The 22,286-nt window shown below is 43.3% G+C and overlaps 1 protein-coding gene across 1 annotated transcript; it reads right to left on the reverse strand.

The window, feature by feature from the left end:
* Positions 1-969: 969 nt before the first annotated feature.
* Positions 970-22,046, reverse strand: LOC130196891 (peroxisomal multifunctional enzyme type 2-like). The gene is given in 26 exon segments (XM_056419294.1): positions 970-1,676; positions 2,560-2,687; positions 2,896-3,031; positions 3,474-3,560; positions 3,648-3,734; positions 3,837-3,943; positions 4,021-4,090; positions 4,487-4,539; positions 4,542-4,551; positions 4,637-4,740; positions 6,127-6,198; positions 6,772-6,823; positions 7,165-7,288; positions 7,408-7,520; positions 9,313-9,413; positions 14,476-14,604; positions 14,745-14,769; positions 14,936-15,027; positions 16,477-16,664; positions 18,968-19,052; positions 19,340-19,386; positions 19,532-19,553; positions 19,687-19,746; positions 20,253-20,360; positions 21,464-21,517; positions 21,896-22,046. Coding segments are annotated over 26 exon segments (2,196 nt in total). The 5' UTR covers positions 21,948-22,046; the 3' UTR covers positions 970-1,586.
* Positions 22,047-22,286: the final 240 nt, after the last annotated feature.

Genomic DNA, 22,286 nt, shown 5'->3' on the forward strand with positions numbered 1-22,286 from the left:
GTGACTTAAAGTATGTCATGAAATATATAAAGTCATGAAAACACTGTTTAGTTTTAAGCATAAATGTTACAGTATGAAGTCGTGATTATAGTTTAAGAGTAAATGTATGTCACTACATGCTTTTGTTTTGTCCATCCTTAAATCGCCTTCTCTTAAAACCTTTTAAAGAGTAAAACATTGTATGATTCTTCATCCTTTAGGAAAGATTATTTTCATATTTGGTAGAACTCAGTTTCAATCCAAATCTAATGGGAATAAAAAAATAATATTTGTAGTTAGTACTTTAATAGGGCAGATTATACAAATGGTTTTTTTTCATGGCATATTTTACTTTCCCCCCCCATGCCATACGACATTACGCTGTTAACACTGTGCTCGATAACGTGTGTGATGTCTCGGGAATACTTTGGGAAGATGTACTAAAATTTGGCCCGAATCCATTCAAGGATGGATTTATTAGATTTTGGTTACTGTTGTTAATGTTAAATTTGAAATCAATAACAGAATGATGTGCTTATTCTACATGAGACATACATGATCTAGAGAAGTCGCCCCCTAATGGCCAGTCGAGAGAATGCATATTAAAGAACCTTCCACCGCTGAACCCGAGGTTGTCACCTGGTTGGGGACAGACATCAAATTACTTATACTTATAATATATATATATATATATAATATATATATTATTTATATATATATATATTATAAATATAATATACATATATATATGACACTAAAGCTGTTATATATATATCAAAACATCAAATTACTTATAATATATATATATATAGATTATATACATATATTATAAATCATATATATATGACACTATAGCCGTTATATAAATATATAATGTATAATACATATATATATATAATATATATAGTAATTTGATACATTGTAATACAAATATACATAATAGCCCCTTTAATTACCACCCACAGTGCAGCACTAATAAACATACAGAAATTAGATTTGTATCTGAATTACTTTATTATCATAGAGCAACCATTGATAGACATTATGAAAAGTGAAAATCATTATTTTGCATAACTAGCAAACTCTACATTATTATACATCTCACAGGCTCAGTTACATACGACCAGCGGTCAGTGAGGTTAAACGCTCCCAAATATGATCGATGGGCATGCTGGGAAAAAAGAGGCGCTTATTTCCCCGAGCTTTATAACAGGTTGAGATTGTTGCTGTTATCATCGGCACAGTCGCCCGATAGTGGGAGGAATTCTGGTTTCCTGTCGTAGACGCGTGTTCCTCTTAATATCTTGATTTTAAAAAATCAGTATGATTTAATCAAATCTATAAAAGAAGAAAACTATTTGTTTAATTTAATTTTCATATGAAAGGCCAATGTATTAAATGCAGGGACGGATCATAAGGAGCTGTGTCATAGCAACGAAGAAAACTGTCCATCTGCAGCTTCAGGGAAAAGTTCAGTTATGAGAGAATTCATTCTGAAGCAGCAGTGTGTGTGTGTGTTTGTGTGTGTTTGTGTGTGTTTGGGGGGGGGCTCAGAGGAGCTGGTTAGCCTGTTAGTTTCTGGTTATCTGATTGGTGGGCCGAGGAGCTCAGAGCTTGGCGTTGTCCTTCAGGATGAACTCCAGCTTCTGACTCAGCATGATGTTCCCTCGAACCTTCAGCTTGCCAGAGACGATCGCCTGGAGACATGACGGAAACAAATGTTTGTTATTTCTTTCTTTCTTACGGTTTGTTAAGTCTCCTCAGATTCCCGGCGATTGGGGCCAAGAAGAACACTTCATACAAATGAAAAGCAACACGTTCATGTCTCGACCACGAGTGCTCCGGCAGCAGAACAATGACGTAGTAATAATAATAATAATATTCATAGGGAGCGGAGCCTGAGCAGCTGATGGTTCCTCGGGTGCAATCAATCAAGGGACGGCAGTTCACGGCGATGGTTCCCAGCGTCCTTTTAACTCCTCCCACTTTCATCGGAGAAGCTGGTAAAATCAAACAAAACACACCCTGCCCGAGGGACCTTCAACGCCACAGCCTGTTGACTCTCTTTGTAGAGAAAAAACAGGCCTCAGATCAAGAGACCTCAGATTAATATCAAGAGACCTCAGATTAACATAAAGAGACCTCAGATTAATATCAAGAGACCTCAGATCAATATCAAGAGACCTCAGATTAACATAAAGAGACCTCAGATTAATATCAAGAGACCTCAGATCAATATCAAGAGACCTCAGATTAATATCAAGAGGCCTCAGATCAATATCAAGAGACCTCAGATCAATATCAAGAGACCTCAGATTAATATCAAGAGACCTCAGATCAATATCAAGAGACCTCAGATTAATATCAAGAGACCTCAGATTAACATCAAGTGCTCCAGGAAGCATATCAATTCTCTACAGTGATGATCGACTCTGACGCACGAGATGCGTCAGACAAGCCGGGTTTTGCTGGATTATTTTCTGTCCCTCTGTCGCTACAGATTGAAGTTAGTCCAGATGTCCAAGACGGGGTTCAAACACGGGGAAACCGCCGGGCGTTCAAACTGCGAAGCTCCGTCACCTTCTGAGGGTTCAGTCGGCCCTGCACCACCTCCAGGAAGTCTTCGTCCGACACGGTGAGGGTCACGTCCGCCTTCCCGCTGGGACCGCCCCTTTGCAGGGAGCCGCTGCCGTTCTTCAGATCCACGGCTGGAGGAGGAGTCACACACACACACTCTGCGTTAGCGTCACGACACGTTTGAAATGCTTACTTTGGACAATTTGTCGGCGACATGTGGATCCTTCAGATCACCTCGACGCCCTTCCCTCGAGTTGTAGAAGCGTATAGAGAACACACACGGCGACCGCTCTCGCTCCTGAACCGACATTTCCCCCACAATGCACCCGTTCCACTCACTCCACTTGGCGGCGGTTTTTCCGTCTTTGGTGATCTCCCAGGCGAACACGGCGTTCGCCTTCTTGACCAGCTCCGAGCCCGAGTCCTTGATGCGACGGCCGATCTCCGCGAACACCAGGTCACTCTGCAGCTCGCTCTGAAAGAGAAACAGAAACACTCGATAACTAGAAATAGCCATCGGTAGAGCGCATACCTTCGCATATCACAATATTGGGCATTGAATTATGAACATTTTGGCATTAGTTGCATGCCAATTGGATACAAATTGACCGTGCTATGGTAAAAAGAAGATGTTGACCTTTTCATGACCTTGACATTGACCTTTGACCCGATTGATCCCAAAATCTAAGCAAATGGTTCCCGGATAATAACCAATCATCCCACCAAATTTCATGCAATTCGGTTTAATACTTTTTGAGTTATGCGAATAACACGCATACAAATAAATAAATAAATACACGGCGATCAAAACATAACCTTCCGCATTTTTAATGCGAAGGTAACAATGTGGCACAAGACTCCAGGGGAACCGCGGAGGAAAGGAGCCTCCGCGAGAGAATCCTCCAGCGTGGACGTACTTGAGGGAGGCTTTCCGGAGAAGCCCCGGACGCGGCGTGTAAATCCACGTAGGCCCCGGCGAGGACGACGGCGTCGGTCTCCTTCACCTGGACCACAAGAGGAGAGCGGGTCAAGGAGGACGCACGCCGCGCGCTCACGGAGAGACGCGTGCGCCAGAGGAACGCGCCACTGACTTTACACTGGAGGTGAATTCTGTTGCCCTCCTTCCACATCTCGGTCTGAAGCGACTGGCCCGGCATCACCGGCTTCGAAAAGCGGACCTGAGGAGGAGGAGGAGGAGGAGGAGGGGCATCAGGGGTCAAGGGAGTGCTCCAATAACTCAGAGAAAAATGAGGCTTTTCAAAATCGAGAGCGACGCCCACCTTGATGGCCTTGAATCTGGACGGGTCGCTGCCGGCGAACTCCTTGAGGACGTGTCTGGCGGCGAAGCCGAACGAGCACAAGCCGTGCAGGATGGGCGCCTGGAAGCCTGCACGCAGAGCGCCGCGTTCACGTACCACATCGCAACCTCCCATATGAACTCGGACGTTTCGAGGACTCTCTCACCTGCCATGGCGGCGAAGCCGGGGTCGATATGAAGGGGGTTCCAGTCGCCACTCAGGCGGTACAAGGCCGCCTGCAGCCGCCGCGCGGGAGACAGACATTACATCGATATCTCATTCACAAAACGCTCTTCAGACACGGATGAAATTAAATGATCATCAAGGCGAAAGAAGAGATACCGAAGATAAGAACGCGATACAGTTCCAGTCATTTGAATTGCTCTAGGGGTTTCGGTTCTTTTCACCGTCTCCGTCCCCTCAATTCCTTTTTGTAATTGTCTGCTGCATCACACAGTCGGCGTTCCCTCTTTTATGAATATTATCTTTTTATAAATGTATACAATCTTGTCCGACACATATTTCAGCAGCACAAAACAATATAGGTTCTGTTTTCACCCACACATCATCATCATCGTCATCGTCGATGCAGCTGATTTATTCTGCAGCTGAACCCACACAGAAACACTCACTTGGTCTCTCGTGGTGGAATCAATCACCACAACATCTGGAGCCCGTTTGGCAGCGGAAGAGGAGCCTGAAGGAAAATAAAAAACACTAAACTAGTAAATGATGAGCTCCGGATTTGTCTCGTTCCGTTGCATCGAACGCGCGGCGCGTACTTTGGCCTTGTCCGAGGTTCTGCTCCCTCCGAAGCCGCCGGCGCCGACCACGAAAAGGGTGAACTGGTTGAAGCAGATGAGCTGCTCGCCGCTGTAGGTGTTCACTGGGAAGAGGAACAGATGTGGCGGCAGAGCGTTACATCATTATTAATTACATTATTTATTTATTTTTTATTTCCGCAGCATTAATGGGACGATAAGTTTGACCAAATCAACACATTTTGCGGTAGAAAAATAACGGCATCATACCTTTTTTTTATTTTTTAGAATTAACTATTTAAACGGTACCCTTTGCAGTTGATAAACGACATCATTGTCATTTGAAGACCATTACATGGCAGCGATGCAATGATAATATGATATCGTAATAACCCAAGAGCGCCATTTAAAAAAGGAGCAACGCACTTCTTTAACTCATTAGAATATTCAGACATTCGAATATAAAATAAAAAATATTCTAAACCAAAACAATAAATACTAGAACGGGCACTCGGTAGAGGGCATACCTTCGCATATCACAAGATTGGGCATTGAACTATGAACATGTTGGCATTAGTTGCATGCCAATTGGATAGAAATTGACCGCGCTATGGTAAAAAGAAGATTTTGACCTTTTCATGACCTTGACCTTTGACCCGATCGATCCCAAAATCTAATCAAATGGTCCCCGGATAATAACCAAACATCCCACCAAATTCCATGCGATTCGGTTTAATACTTTTTGAGTTATGCGAGTAACACGCATACAAATAAGTAAATATACGGCGATCAAAACATAACCTTTCCGCATTTTCAATGCGAATGTAAAAATAAAGTCTCATTGACAAATATGTGCAACGAGAGTCGTTTACGCCGGCACGGTGTTGGCTAACATATGGGATGTGCTTAAAGTAAGCAATAACGAGGTCAGCAAATGTGATTCCATATAACATTCAATAAGTCAAGATAGTATTATTGAGACGGGAAGAAAGAAAATACTCTAAACGAGTACTCGGTGTACGGTCGTTCTCTCCTGGCTACGCCTGGAGGACATCTAGCATCACAGGAGACAGAACAAACTAGATGACTGCAGTTCATGTTGCAGTTCTCAAAGCTGTAGAATACTTTGACACATTTACAGCCAAATTAAAACTGGAGGAGACATGAGAGGAGCCACATGACGGAGAAGCAGCAATTAGCATCACATCCAAGCTACAGTCATGAGATAGACTCCACATACGTGTGTGTGTGTGTGTGTGTGTGGTCCCACATGACTTGTTTTAAGTCAGATTCATTATAGATCAGAGTGGCTCTAATATCAGCCATCTCCGTGGAATAGGAGCCGTTCTCGGTCCATTATTTTCTCGATCCCCGCAGACGCCGGCGGGAAATTAACTTTCAATAATTCAGCCGAGAGGAAACTTTCAGGAAAAGACGCGTTGGTGTTGGATGAAAACAGACGCGGCGTGTGGGAGACACACGCGTTTCTACGAGGAGGGGGAGGACCTCACCGTCCAAGAGGATGAGCGCTCCGGATCCTTTGTCCAACACGTCGGCTACGGTGGCCTGCGAGGTCACGGTCCCTGAAAGGCAGCGTCACCATTTACATTACACTTGAAGGAGATGTCTCGTCACGCACGTCTTCATATTAACAAAAACAAAAATCTTTTAATTGACTTTTCAGATAAAGATGTTCAATTAAATAATGCACGTATTGAAAAATGAAGAATTATTCTGCAGATGAATCAATCAAATCATTTTTTTCTTGCTGAAGAAAAGCTATAAAGGCTTCATCGTGTGTGAAAAGATGTAGTAGAACTGGCAGCAGGTGTTTTCAAACCACAAGAATAGCTCTCGGACTTGATTATAAAGCATAAAAAAACACGAGAGCCATGGACTGGGCCGCGCTGGTCAATTCCCCGGTATGAATATGCTAGAACAGGATATCAAACAAAAATCCACCATGGCCTCATAGGCTGCCCTTAAATCCTTATACTTCATCAAAATGTGTCTAAATGATCGATTGAACTCAGACTGCTCCCAGTTAAAGCACAGAGTTACAGAGAGTAACATGAATCAACTCTTAAAATGTCATTTATACTTTTACTATAATGTCTAATCTGCAGCGAGTACATAGTCAGTGGAGAGGGAAATACCTGAGGTCGGAAAAGGCTTGTACAGCTCCAGATACTGCTCGCCATGCAATATCTGACAGGGAACACGAGAACAGATGTGATGTGTGTGTTTATATATATATATATATAAATATAAAAATCAAATCAATGTCGTAAAGCCTCATTATCATGACGAGTGTGCATTGGTGTGTGAAATCTACCATATGGACACAAATATGCATCTGAGCACAACAATGTGACACACACACTCACACACACTCACACACACACACACACACACACACACACACACACACACACACACACACACACACACACACACACACACACACACACACACACACACACACACACACACACACACTCACACACACTCACACACACACGTTAGACTTCATCGGTGTGTTTTCTAACCCGTGTGACATCTATGTCGAGTCCGGGGACGGCGCTCAGCCCGCCGTCCAGCATGGCCGCCTGAGGGGGAATGACCCCGAAGGTCGGCAGGCAGCCGAAGTCTTGGTGGCCTTCGTACAGGAACCTGCGTGGAAAAGGTGAAAAGAGTTTCACTGAGATGTGAAACGCTCGGGAGCCGTTATCCCATTGGGCGGTTGGCATGAACAAAGACACACACACACACACACACACACACACACACACCTCAGATGGTCGGGGTCCTTGGTGGACATGCCGACCCCCAGCGCGTAGAGGATGCACTGAGTGGGGCTGATGTCGAAGGTGTACCGCCCCAGTTTGTGTCCCACTGCCATGGCCTGAGAGGAGGAGAGACGAGCTCTGAGGATTAGACCTTTATTTCCTGTACGATGTCATGAATATTTATGTAATATGAATTTGAATTATTTCTTTACCTGTAGCCAAATACGAAATAATTCAAATTCATATTTCCCAAAATGGGAATGGCCATCACGTATTTAAAGCCCTTTGACACTTTATTACAATAGATTTTTCTTCTTTTACTCATTGATAACTCATGTTTGACACACACTGCTCCGGTACACAAAAGGTGGAAGTCAAGTTAGATCATCACAGGCAGAGGAAGAAAAAATGTTTCTTTTAAAGATACAAAGTCGGCTTTAAGAAAAAGTCATTTTTACACTTATGAATCACCCGGGGATGAATCTGATCCAACGAGGGGAACACACCCGCCTGACACACACACACGCACAAGTGAACGCACAACTGAACGCACAGAGCGACCTTGGCGGCGCTGATGTGATAATCTCTGCGTGACATGAAATAAATATGAGCGAGGCAGTCACAGTGTGGCGTAACTCAAATACGTGCTCAGGACCGTGACACGGACAAAGTCACATAAGCAACTGAGACACCGTGTGTGTGTGTGTGTGTGTGTGTGTGTGTGTGTGTGTGTGTGTGTGTGTAGCAAGACACACATATACAAAATACACACACGCTGATCATAAAGCTAAGTAAACTGAGAACACCATGGAGATGTTTGTCTTGAGGCTACATTGTGACTCTTACACACACACACACACACACACACACACACACACACATTCTTTCACATTTTAGGTGACTCATGATATATTTGTAGCAGGCTTGTGTAATGTTGAAAGGAGGTCACCAAAAGTATAAATGCGATGATTAAAAAAATGTGGTTTCTACCAAACAGATAAAGACACAATGTGAAAGAGTTTAAACGTCATATTTGAAAGTTTTTACATTACATTACATGTCATTGTTTGAATGCAACAATGCATTTTTTTATCTGCAGATGGACAATATGAATACTAAACTGCGTCATGCTTACATGTTTCACACCTCGAGTGTGTTGGATACCGTGTCTGGTTTTACTGTCAGGATGTGCTTCTTGTTCCTGTCTCAGGTCTGAGCTTGTGTCTTTTGTCAAAATATATAGATATAAATAACTGTCCATGATCAAAATATTGCCAGATATATATTTCTTCTTTCATTACTGACAGTTAGTGTAGTGTGCAACCATTTGTTACATGGTCACATGGTAACGTACATGGTCACATGGTCATATGGTAACGTACATGGTCACATGATCACATGGTCATATCACACAAACAACGCTATGGAGAACACAAGAGCCACCACACATTTCTGGACCGAAGAGCAGACAGAATTTATGCTTAATGTATTGAAGGAGTTGAACATACTAAAGAGCATGGTTCTTTCACGAAATGCTGATGTTGTTGTTGTTGGTTGTTGTTGGTGGTGGTGAAGAGGTCAAGCGGAAATGGCTGTATCACCACGAGTTGTCATGAAAACAGCGCCGCCTATCGTATCGGATATGACATGCTTTCGGCCAATGATTCGAATTACTCACTGCCATGTATATTGGGATAATAGCAGATCCCCCAAAAGATAGCATAGTCCGACTAAAGCAAGATTCGACTTATACCATCATGTAAACGCACTGAGTCATGCAGCCTGGGTCCGGATAACGAATAAAAATAATCGATTGGTTGATTCTAGACTTTGGGAGACGTACAGATGACTCTCGAACATCACCGTCAAGGAAGAAGAGAAGAAGCAGCAGCAGTGATCTCTACTCACGGGATTGATCCCTGAAGCCGAGGCGGCGGCCGTCGGATTCGCACCCACTTGTCCACCGGACTCCAGTGCGCCCAACACGCTTACGATGGACTGGAGAGACTCTGTGGAAAGGTGAGAGATCGACAGATGAGTGCAAGACGCCACAGGAGGACCAAGTGCCACCCTGATGCCCCGCAGAGAGACAGATACTTGTGTCTTGATGTATTATAGCCCACCGGCTGGCGTTGCCGTTCTCCATACGTGGTTTAACTGACCAGATAAAATCATCATGTTAAGAGTCATCAACGACGGTTGGAGGGCTCACTGGTTGAGTTCTTTCAAAATAAAGGTAGTGTGGGGAGAGTTGAGAGCACGGTTAGCTCTCGTGACGACAAGCTTTTAGTCTAATAAAATCCAGTAGCTGCTGAGTTTATTTAGTAAACATGTTATCCCAACGAGGGTGCCATCCAGTGTTGAGTGTCATTTTATATAATTTATTTTATTTTTATCATAATTTGTATTTTTATTATGTCTGGTAGCATGTTTCTTATGTTTACTATATTTGTAACTTGTTCTTCCTTGAAGGAAAAAAGAAAGAAAAATCAAATAAACACATTTTGAAGAAAAAAAAGTAGGGCTGTCAGCGTTAACGCGTTAATCTATCTGTTAATTTAATTGCGCATAATTAATATAATATTAATATTATAATTTTTTTTTTTTTTTTTTTTTTTTTTTTTTGACAGTACAGTGACACAAATTTTTTTTTTTAAACAATTTAAAACAATTAGAAAACCAAATGGATGAAGTTTAAAGTGGATGAATCAGTGAATCCTCCGGGTGTCCTCCTCTCTCTCCTTCCTCCGTCTCCCAGAGGAACAGTCGGGAAGAGGAACGGTGACGGCGGTGGCGGAACGCGGAAAAAAAACTTTGTCAATCCAATTCGTAAAACAATCCGTCAACATAAAAACACAAAACAACCACCTCCAACTCATCACAGGGGGTCAGCCTCCTCCTGCAGGTCAGAAGAAAGCGAAGAAGTCAAGAACACAGAGAGACAACGCGTGAGGACATTCAGAGAGATTTGTTTGATGGAGATTGATCTGTACATGTGGTTTGATGTATAATGGGTTGGTGGTGTTTATTTAATTTGTAAAATAAATTTAATAAATGTATTATTAAATTTATTTTTAGAAGTGTATTGAATGCCTGTCGTTGTCATGTGTTTCATGTTACAAGTGTTCTGGTTCTGCTGTGTTCAGTGTTGTGTTCAGTCAGGACCAATGGGATAGAAGATGTTCACTGAAGATATAATTTATCAATTCACTGAAGAAACCCATTATCATATTATCTATCAAACTGTTTTATATGTGTGCTATGTTGTCTTTAAGAGTTTGTGTGATTTGAAGAGGAAAACACTTTTAGTGTCGTTAATCGCGATTAAAAAATATAATTTCAAAATATTAATTATTATTTAATTTAATTAATCGAAAAAAAGATAAATTTTATTTATAATATAGGACGCTACAACTCTTTATTGTCAAGATTAAAATGTTAAGTTTTAATAACCAAGAGATCCTGATGATTTATGTATAATGTGGATGTTTACATGTAAATAAATCCCGGTTACATCAACATTTCTCTACTGGTGCCTTCAATGGAAAGTGTAGACTCCCTCCCATCTGACAATGTGTTTGTTTACACATTCATCTTCTTCAAATGTCATCATCCCCCTGATAACCTGCACATCTGCAGGAATGAGCGCAAGGATACTTTTCTTCTTTTCTTCAGCTCCAAAAGATTTCCAATGGAGTTAAATTGATCGCAGTAAAGTTAAATAGACTTCCAGGGAGACGCTGACACACAATAAGAGTTTAAAGCCAAAGCAACAGCGCGGTTTGGTTTTGAGATTCACACGCAAGCGGAATAAACAGGACCGCTGCTCCGTCCTTTGAAAGACTACTCGCTTAAAGACATCCGAGTCCACGACATATCCGCCCAGGTGACATAAGCTATGAATCCTCCCGGCCGTCAGTCAGCACAGACAGGGGGACGACAGCCGAGACAAAAGAGCCACAGAAGCAGAGACTCGGAGGACCGCAGCCACTAATTACCGTCACTCAGTTGCAGGCGGTTGGAACACAAGAGGCAGCAACAAGTCTGTGGAATGAGCTACAAATGAGGAGGCGCAACAACATCACGCCAACGGGGACCGCCGCCCTCGTTCGTTTAGCGTCAACACCGTCGCCTTTTCCTCGGATGGAGGATGGAGGAGGCAGAGTGATAATCAACATGTTCCGGCCTGCCTCGTTTGCATGAGGCATCGTGTTCCCCTCAACTGATTCCTTCTGGTCACATGACGTCTGTCTTCTGTCCATCCTGGAGAGGGGTCCTCCTCTGTTGCTCTCCTGAAGGTTTCTTCCCTTTTTTTTCCCTGTGAAAGTTTTTTTTGTGTAGATTTCTTGGGAGTTTTTCCTGATCGGATGTGAGGTCAAAGGTCAGGGATGTCGTATGTGTACAGATTGTAAAGCCCTTTGAGGTATTTGTGATATTGGGCTATACAAAATAAACTGAATTCAACCGCTCTTCTCTCCGCCTCATTCCCTCGATCTCTAACGTCATCTTGTCCTCGCTGTCACCAAAACCCTGTCGATACGGGCGAGCTGATTAAAGAGTCCAAACTGAATATGAACCCAGATAATGAACAATAAAAATACATCAATGCCACACACTCTAAAATAGCTGTAAATGCTGTGATTTAAAGATCACTCCTTTGGCTTTCATTTCATGGCGCTCACAAAAAAAGAGGATTGAACTGCCTCCTCTCCGTTATTAGAGGCAGAGCAGACGCGTACTTTCAAGAAACTAGAAGTCTTTCTCACAAGAAAGATGATTGTCACTCCAGCACCAGAACATTGACCTACATAACTACACAATGGCATACTGTACCACGAGCGTGGTGGTTACCCGGTTGGGAAGCGTCGGATAGCTTTGATTATATTCTGCAACGTGACTCACTCTGACTCGACGCAGAGTGAGTCAAACAAAGTGTGACAGCCGACAGGCAGGGTTAAGAGGGAGGGCGCCATCCACTCAAGAGTCTGACTCAAATCAAAGGAAATGTGTGAAAGCGGCTTCGCTAACGTCTCACCTTGAAGCGTCGCGACATTTATGTAAGTCAGTGCGTTTACATGATGGTATAATTCTAATCTTGCTTTAGTCGGACTATGCTATCTTTTGGGGGATCTGCTGTTATCCCAATATACATGGCAGTGAGTAATTCTAATCATTGGCCGAAAGCATGTCATATCCGATACGATAGGTGGCGCTGTTTTCATTACAACTCGTGGTGATACAGCCATTTCCGATTGACCTCTTCACCACTACCAACAACAACCAACAACAACAACATCAACATTTCGAGAAAGATGGCGAACAGAGAGCAAGGCGAAGCTACATCCCTCTACTATTCTGTCTGCTCTTCGGTCCAGAGATGTGTGGTGGCTCTTGTGTTCTCCATAGTTTGTTTGTTTTCTGCCGGCCAGGCTCCCGGCAGTGACAACTTATCGTCTCTTTCGACTTCCGGGTCACGACATGGGAGGGAGGAGGGAGGAGGGCGGCGGGATCTCAAGCATGCGCAAAGACGCAAAGTCCAGTTCCTAATCCAATTCACCGTTACATGCCGCGATCGTCGAATTATCAACCGGATCGGATCGAGTTATCCAGGGGTGTTAATCGGATCGTAGTCGGACCCAGGCCCGGGGTGGGTAATCGGGAGAGTTCCCGGTGGGCCGCTTCACTTCTGGGCCGGTCGATAATTTTATTTGTTGACATTTGTCACGTTAGTCCATCTTCTCTTAAAGTGGGCTACACACGTTCCGCATTCTGACACCGCAGCCTCTGCATGGGTTGTACCAAAATAATAGAGTTGGTTCAGTCCATTATGGAACTCAACCAACTCAATTTGGGAGAGGAGAACTTCACCCCTCCAAAATAGAGTTGGTTCGGTCCTTAGCCGTCTTTTCCAAAAAGTTTTCTCAGCTACGGATAGCTGGGCCGGCCCGACCGCAACGATATGCATCAGGGAGGAAGAGGGCAGGAGGGGCTGAAAAAGCCAGGTTGAAAAAAAGAAAGGCATTGGAGGAGGATGCTGCCAAATGTGCCAAGCTTACAGATTTATTTTCAAGAGGACAAACACAAGTGGCAACTGGTAAAGAGAGACAAAGGCCTAATGATTAGCAACATAACTATTCGGCTAACGTTGTAGCCTTGATTAATATCATTGTAGCGTTGTCAAACTATTCTCAAGCAAAATATTAAATTGAATAAAAATATTAGCCTTTTTATATCACCCAAAATATGGCGATCCATAGACTTTGCAAATATTATGCAAATATTGGTATATACTATTGATATTGATATTGAAGTATGCAGTAATATGACTTAATTTTTCTTTGTAGCTTCGGAGCAGCAGATAAGAGTCTCCTGCTGAAAATGATGAGCCCGACATTTGCAATGAGGAGGCCATGACGACAGGGACAGGTAGAGAGGATAACAGTGGACACTATATGAATTAAAGTTATATATTCTAAGAAAGAGCAGTACAGTACTTGATGAACCAATATGCATTGTTTGCTCAGAAGTGGGCATAGTAAAGGAGTAAATCACCACTATATAATACTCATGCAATGACAGCCCCCATGAGGTCTCACTCCAACAAATCTGGCCTACGTCTGACACCCCTGCTATGCCCTTCTGCCTTTTTTAATGTTGTGCATATTTTTTGTTAACTTCTCATCTTAAATTGATTATTATTGTTGTATTTAACCTTTACATTATTTGTTGGACCATGGTATTAATAAAAGAACTACAGGATAGTAAGAGCTGAACTGTTGCTTCATTTATCCAATTTCCACTACCATGAAAAAAGTGGGCTGGTCTTGAGCCTGAAATTCCCGGGCTGAAAAGTGGCCCCACTCCGGCCCTGGTCGGACCGCACATAGTCGAACAAAGGTGTTTACATGAAACGGATCATTCGATTTCAGTCCGACTAAGCCAGTTATTCGAATGCATGTAAACACGGTCACTGTGTGTGCGTGCGTGTGCGCATGCAAAGTGTGAGGGTGCACTTACAGTACGCACACATGTGCACCGACGCGCTCGCTCACGCGGGCGGCCGTCACTGACCTTGTACGCTCGTAGGCTTGGTGGCGTCGGTGAAATCGCAGATTTTGTCCCAGTGGTCCCGGACCCCCTCGGGGGTCATGGGCTGGTTTTTCTGTCTCACAACGCAGCCCTGAGAACGCTCCCAGCGCACTGCACACACACACCCAAATAAATAAAGAGGTCACGCATGAGGACCACTCCCTCACACAAACAGTGGGAGTAAACCACGGGGCGAATGTTGAAGCTCATAGATGCATCCTGACAGTCCCGGGGAGAAATACAATACTCACATTTTCCAATCCAGCCCGCACCCGCCTGAAAGGAGACGCAACATATATATATATATTCATAGTCTATTTATGGAGATTGAATAATGTGAATGGTGCATAGCTGTGCTCTGTGATATAACAGATACAAAACTACCGGCATGACAGTGGGAGTGAGATCTTACTCATCGTATGAAAGGGAAAGTGTTGTGTACCTCAAACAGTGCTCCAGTTTCTTGGCATTGCTCATGACAGAGCCAGAGGACCATGGGGGCAACGTACTCCGGCTTCAGCGAGGCCACGAGCTCTGAATAAAACAAAATGTTCTTTTTATTGCACATTTGTTATACAATTGCCCTAAAACAACAACAACAACAACAATGGGTTGCTTCCGGTTCAGTAGCTCCATCTGGTCGTTAGTTTGTTGTTTAACTGTGTTTGCTAAATGTGTTAATTCAGAAAATACTACGATGTGTATGGTCTGAGTTATTAGACAAACCCCACGCGTCTGCCCCCTTTCTACAGAGATTACAAATTGCCGTTTATTTGTACGTGTTTTAACCAAAAGGAATTATATGGGGGGGGCATAGAAATGTAGTAGAAAATACCGTTATTGGAGGGTTTATTTAACGAGTATACAATAGGCGTATGATCATGCTCTTCATTTACAAAAAGCCAAGTAATGTATTATGTTGCCGTCTCATCATAACACGGTATAAATTGTTTACTACATACTCATCTGTGTAGTTTATTAATATAACATTCTCCCGGACGAATATCACAGATCAACTACTGACACTAAAGCTGGTTTAAAGCATAAGGTCATAGGTCAAAGGTCATCGGTCAAAATCTTTTGAAAGTGATCTCTAAAAAAGGTCTCTGTATTTTATTTTGAAAACAGATTCCTGAACACGACGCCAAGTAAACATGGCACAAACCTTTTATTCCTTTTCTTTCCCCTGAAGGATTTAATCCTCAACACCATATGTGCGCTGAAAATATCTGCCACCCTTAAAAAGAAAATCAGGAGGCATCGACTGATAGCGGCTTTTGGTTGGTTAGTAACACATCCCCCCCTCTCTGAGGGCTCACGAGACCCCTGTAGGAACACTGAAAAGTAATTGCCTTTTTTTTCTTTTTTATAATCGCTTGTCATATTTTTGGTCTGTTTGAAAGAAATGTTCATAGGAAACACACAAAGTATTCCACGCTCACGTTTCCACGTGCTCCGAGTTTTTGTTGTGTTCACCGCGTACCTCCAATGTCGCGCTGCTTTCAGTCTTAAAGAGACATTTCGGCGTGAAAGAAACACAAATGTGTCGTTCGCTTTATTCACTCGTACTTTGGAGGAACAGCCAACATCGACAGTAAAATAAGGAGGTCAGAGCTGCCGGTTTGAATCCAGGGCTTGAATCTAAACTTTTAAAAAGCACTTAGGTGTGTGATCTCATCATGGTGAAAAAAACACAGTTCTTTAATATTAGATGACAAATTTCAAATGTCAAACGAGAGTGCTTTTGCCTAAAAAAAAAATGTGTAAATCTACATCACACAGGCATTACATCATGCAGCTGTTCCTTTCATAAAGAATAAATGCAACAAAAATGGTTAAACATTTTTTTTTATTTTTATGCTTTGGTGAAACTGAATTTGCCCGTTTCTGTCGGTCCAAAATGTTTTTTGTAACATGTGGGAAAGCTTGAACGTAGCAGGACCCGCATCACACGGACTAATAATCGATCATGGAATCTCTCACCTGGGGTCATGACGGTCTCTGTGAGGCGCGACCCGGCCACCGGCGCCAGCGTGTTGCAGTTGATGTTGTAGCTCCGCCCCTCGATGGCCAGCGTGTTGGACAGACCCAGCATGCCCAGCTTGGCAGCGCTGTAGTTGGCCTGGCCGAAGTTACCATAGATGCCCGCGGCTGAAGCCGTCATGATGATTCTGGACACAGAGACAACCCCAAGCAACAAGTCAGTAACACACACACACATGCAAACACACACACACACACACACACACTCTTGCAAAGTGGCACAAACTCTTCACGCATGCATTAACACAAAGAAGCATGCATATGTAGTCATATTATGTTTGCCCGTTCACTCTCACACACACAAACACAACTGCACACAGTATGTTGACTTTCACGTTTTACTTGAGGAAACTAAGTGCAGGCTAAACGCAGAAATACATGCATGTGCGCATGGCAGACACACACACACACACAGCCTTTCAATTTAGCTTTTAATATATTTTAATATTTTAATTCACTTATGAAATGCTTTAGAGATAAGAAGTCATTAAAAATCCTCACGGGCAAATATTTCGCGGCCAAATGAAGTCGTTTAAAGGATATTCAATCTTCAGAATACTTTTCATACTTGATTTTCTTTACAGGCCTTGTTCAAAGGCAATAAAGTGAGTTTACCGATAATAACAATCCCTCCTCGTCTAATCTTTTATTATTCTTCACAGCTCATTTGGTTTGTACGACCACTGGCGCCGTCAGCGGAGGCCAGCGAACGCCACCCGGCACGTTGACTACAAGTAGCTGCAGACGGCGGTCCAGACCACGAGGAACGAGCAGGAGATCGGCATCATTGAATATTTCTCAAATGAATAATTACCAGGAGAAGTCTATGATTCAAATACTATCGAGCGCCGTTACAGAAACACACAAGCTGTCTCTGGTGCATGGGCGACGCACAGCGTCCCGGTGTTTTTTAAAATTTTGTTATGGTTTATTTAATAAGGGACAGTGCACATTGATAAAAACATTTCAGTAAATGTGCCAGAGTTAGCCAAGAGGCTATTTTTCATCTGTAGTCCCAATGTTGCTGATGTTAAGAACAAACCTAAAAAAACATAAGATTACAAATACAATCTACAGACAAAGCACATAAAATAAGGGAGAACAATGTTAAAATGGACAGAATAAAAACATCATGTCAGACTAAATGTGATATATAACTGCAGTGTCTGTGTGTCTCTTCACAGCCGAGGCTTCTGTTCAGAGTCGTGCCGCGAACCGCTCCACTTCTCATTTGGTTCTGTTCTGTTACCTTTAAATGCGCGATTAACTTGTGCCAAGGTCGACCGCACACAAAGATTGAATTTCAAAACCCCATAGGACAAAGAAGTCTGAAATGATCAGGATTATTGAAAACGTGATACAAAACCTGCCTGAACTGTTTTCCCGTCTCCTCAAAAACAAGCTGCTCAGCGCAGCGACGCTTTCCGCCCAACGTGTCCCTTCGAGGCGCAACGAGCTCCCGTCTTCTCCCGCTCCGATAGCACACGTGTGCACATCCACCGCGACGGGAAGGACATCCGCTACCTGGAGTTACACAGCTGCTTGTTGTGACCTTCTTCGGCTCATTTTCAATTCAAAACACGCAAACCTTTTGCAGAGCACACGCTCTGCACCGGGGGCTCAGATCAGACCCAGAACCGTGGTTTACCTCACCAGTTGCCCCCGAAAGCAGGACGCGATACCTTTTTCCATATAAGTGACCCATTGGGCCTTCAACACATGATCAGTACAGATCTGATTCCACACCTGACGGCTTCAGGTTCACTATCCATCACCTGAATGGTTCAAGAGGTTTCTCCAGAGGTGAAGACACGCGTTGAACTCTCCAACGTCTGACTACATTTGTATTTCTTTTTATGCTGTACGACAAACTTAAAAGAATAAGATGAGCCTGCAGAGACGTCTTTTGAGTACTATTTAATTTGATGACTCCACATGAAGCGGCAGATTGTTCGGGGATGACCCTGCGGTGCTGCATATGAAGTAATTCCCTTCCTTCTTCGGTGATTTATATATTCATCTCAAATTTGCCGTCTTGGGCTTATATAAAGTATGCAGATTTATTTTTCATTGCACATCATGAAACCAATGGAGCTAGACATATTAGAGGGTATCAAGTGACTATAGTCGAGAGACGGAATATGCGTATAATAATAATGTGATGCCAGACATGCTTAATATTCCTTATTGCCTCAAGAGCCCAATTAAAAATGAGGCTCATGAAAAACATTGTTGGGATTTTCGCTGATGTCTGAATCAGGTTTCACCAAACAGCATTCTGTGCCAGGCTGACATGCTCTGGATTAATGTCCAGCAATAATGGTCTGTCTGCTGAGGATACTGTTGTTTGGGGGGGGGGGGATAAACCCGACCTCGGTAACAGGAGGCTGGCACAGCTTTTATCCACCTCAGATAGTAAGTAACTCCTCACCTGCCAAACTTTTGTTTTTTCATGTGGCTCCAGGCCGCTCGAGTCACGACGAAGGCGCCTCTCAAGTGAACTCTGTGAATCAGGTCTGCGATGGGGCGACAGAGTAAGATGCATGACTTTTATTAACTTTGGTAAACTATTATTTCACATTAGAACATTGTGAAACAGATCCAGGTACAGAATCGATCATTAAGCTTCCACATAGAGACAAGATGTTCGGACAGAGATAGCAAACCCAAGTTAAAACAAATGTTGTTGTTTTTTTACATTTTGCACGGTTTGATTATGAGACGAGCCAAATAAAATAAAATGATGTGGTTCTATGGGAGGACCCACAGACACAGTACGAGTTATTGAGAATGACTTATTTACCCCAGTCCAAATCACTCGTCCTGGCAAACGATCGGTCACGAAGGATCCTTGTCAAAGAAAAGCAGGAAAGGGTTTTACTTAAGGTTCTCTAAAACGTGCTTATACTCCCATTAATGCTGAAACTATACAATCAATTAGCCGCATGTGATAGGACACAGCCCAAAGGGAGATCATTACAGTGGAATGACTTACCCGGCGTTGTTCACGACAACATCTGGTAAAAAATAAGATAATGTATACAAGTCATGAGATCAAATTGAAGTAATAACATCGCAAACAATAATTTATTAGAGTTCATTTATTGATTCCCCACTTGGGATAAGGAGCCACACAAAGACAATTCTCACCTATTCTTCCAAAGGCATCGAGTGCGGATTGGATCACTTTTTCTCCATCTTCCACGGAGTCTGTATGTGCATACAGGTTATGATTATAGAGAGAGAAACGGTGTGTGCAGAGAGAGTGTCACGACAATATAACTGACAGAGGGGCGTTGTGAGAAAGTTGGATTGTGTAGGAGAGAAAGTTGCATGTTCAGTATGTCGAGTAATGTGTGCGTGAGTCGCCTTTTCAAAAGCAACATTGTTATTTATTGATGGGGCATCATTGCTTTTTTTTTTTTTAATGTGCCAACGTTACCATTACTTTAACAAACAAATCTGAACATTTCTCCAAAGTGCTGATGTTCCATGTATCAAAAGTGTTGTGTTGTGTTCCTGTGGTCTGACGTATGTGAGACGCACAAAGATGAGAGGGAGAAACACTCGAGCTAGTCGGTCTGATAGAAATGAATATTTGTTTTCAAGTCTAATAAACAAATTACTACAAGCTGAGGAGACACAAAAAAACAGATGGAGTAAAAGATGTGCGAGAGAAGAGAAGGGATGATAAGACAAGAGTCCAAACTTCTCACCGTAGTTCGCCACGGCCTTTCCTCCCTTCGCTCTTATCTCCTCCACCACCTTATCAGCAGCTGCAGAACTCTTCCCGCCCCCTTTGATGTCTACTCCAAGGTCGTTCACTTTATTCCAGCAAGAAGAAGAAAAAAAGATAAGCAATAATGGGGTGAGTTGTGCAATTCCGCACGAGTGATTAGGTTGGGAGAAGAGCCGAGCTAAGCTGATTCCTTGTCAGAGTTCAAGGGCGAGTCGAGTCATCGGGGACAGACATTATTTTTGGGGAGCACACCATCTGCACCTGCGGCTTCATTACTGTGATGGCGAATGCCACGCACACTTCTTTGTGACATTTTGAAGTAGAATGCATCTCCGAAATCTCAGGATGCGCTCATGTAACTGATTTTGAGGATTGCCGTGACACCGAGTGTCACTGGCAGCAGCAACAATTTATTTTCATAATGACTTCAAGTCACTGCATTTACTGCAGATCCGTCATCTCAAGGCTGATACCGAATCCTCTGAAGATGAGTATCTGTGCCGATACTGGTCCTGTGTATTGGGGTTGGAAAACCAGGACACCTCTAGACCCGCAGTCGCCTCGGGCAAAGAGCCATGCAAGAGCAACAGTCTGCAGGTTCTGACTCACGAGGTCTTGTTGTGGGTATTAAAGTCACCTGCGGCTGCTTTTCTGTCCTCTGTATGTAGTCAGCAGCAAATGCGATAAGAACTTATGATTACAAAATAAAAATAGTTTGTTAAAAAGATTGCTAAAAGGGAAATGTTACTAATGCTGTCTCCCCATGGCAAAGAGAGATCTTTAAAAAAGAGGTTAGGAGGGTTCATTTTTGGGAAGACTTTTCCAGCCAGTATAGAGGATCAAAGTCTGGTTGCACTAACCAAGCACAGTGTAACGTCAAAAGAAAAATGGGGTGGGAAGTGGGGCAGCAGTAGCTCAGTCCGTTGGGATTTGCCTCGGGCATCGGAGGGTTGCAGATTAAAGTCCCCAAATAGGGCCGGGTACAGACTCTGAACCGGGCCCACACACTGCTCCCCGGGCCTGTATTAAAGCTCCTTGTGAGGCTGGAACGGGTCAAGTGCAGAGGCTAAATGTCCCCGTGTGCTGCGCTGTACATACGAATACCAGTTTATATTGAATTTGACAGAAAAGAAGCAGGAAAAAAAACAAGAAGCTCAACAATGACGATGACAATGATTCTTTATTTACCTACAACCGAGGCGCCTCTTTCAGCAAAGGCCAGCGCGTACTCCCTGCCGAGTCCTGTGCAAAGGGAAACAGCTGAGGCATATTCATACGTGTACAGAGAAAGCCTAAACAACCTGCTGCGGTGCTGTCCCACGTGACCTTTCACACACATTTGGCGATGCATGACCTTTGCTCCCAGTGGGGCTCAGCTTGAAAGGCCGACCGTCAAAACAACGCAGTAACGTTACACAACATGCATATGCAATATGTATATAATGTGTATGTATACGATACCGTGGTCGATGAACGGTCGTTTTACTGTCACGTCTTACGGTTTGTTTCGTCAGGCTCGCGCACGGTCTCACATAACGAGACTTACTTCAGCTGTTTAGCACTCGGAGCTGCAGTTAGCAGCAATGACCGCCTAGCTAACGTCTGAATGGCGGACTTTACCTCCTCCGGACCCGGTGACGAGCACAACCCTTCCCTCGAAAGACAGAGACATCCCTGTGAGCTACTGGTCCCGCTTCGTGAACACTGAGAGCAACACTGGACTGTCAGTGGCAGACAGCAGGGAGAACTTCCACAACTTCAACTTCCGGGGTGGGCGGTGCCAGCAGTGGCCAATCAGAGACAAGGGTTTTATTATCTTGTCTCTTTGCATGTTTTACTCATGCAGGCTACTTTTTTAAATGTTTGAATACTTGGGAAATCTAATGTATGAAAATGTTGTGAATAACATTATCTATTTTGTGAGCTTTCACCATGAACTCATTCTGTAACAGATGTATAACCATCTCTGCACCAAAAGTAGGAAATCATTAGATAAATGGTGACGGATGAT

Source organism: Pseudoliparis swirei, chromosome 7, assembly GCF_029220125.1.
Source record: "Pseudoliparis swirei isolate HS2019 ecotype Mariana Trench chromosome 7, NWPU_hadal_v1, whole genome shotgun sequence".
NCBI lineage: Eukaryota > Metazoa > Chordata > Actinopteri > Perciformes > Liparidae > Pseudoliparis > Pseudoliparis swirei.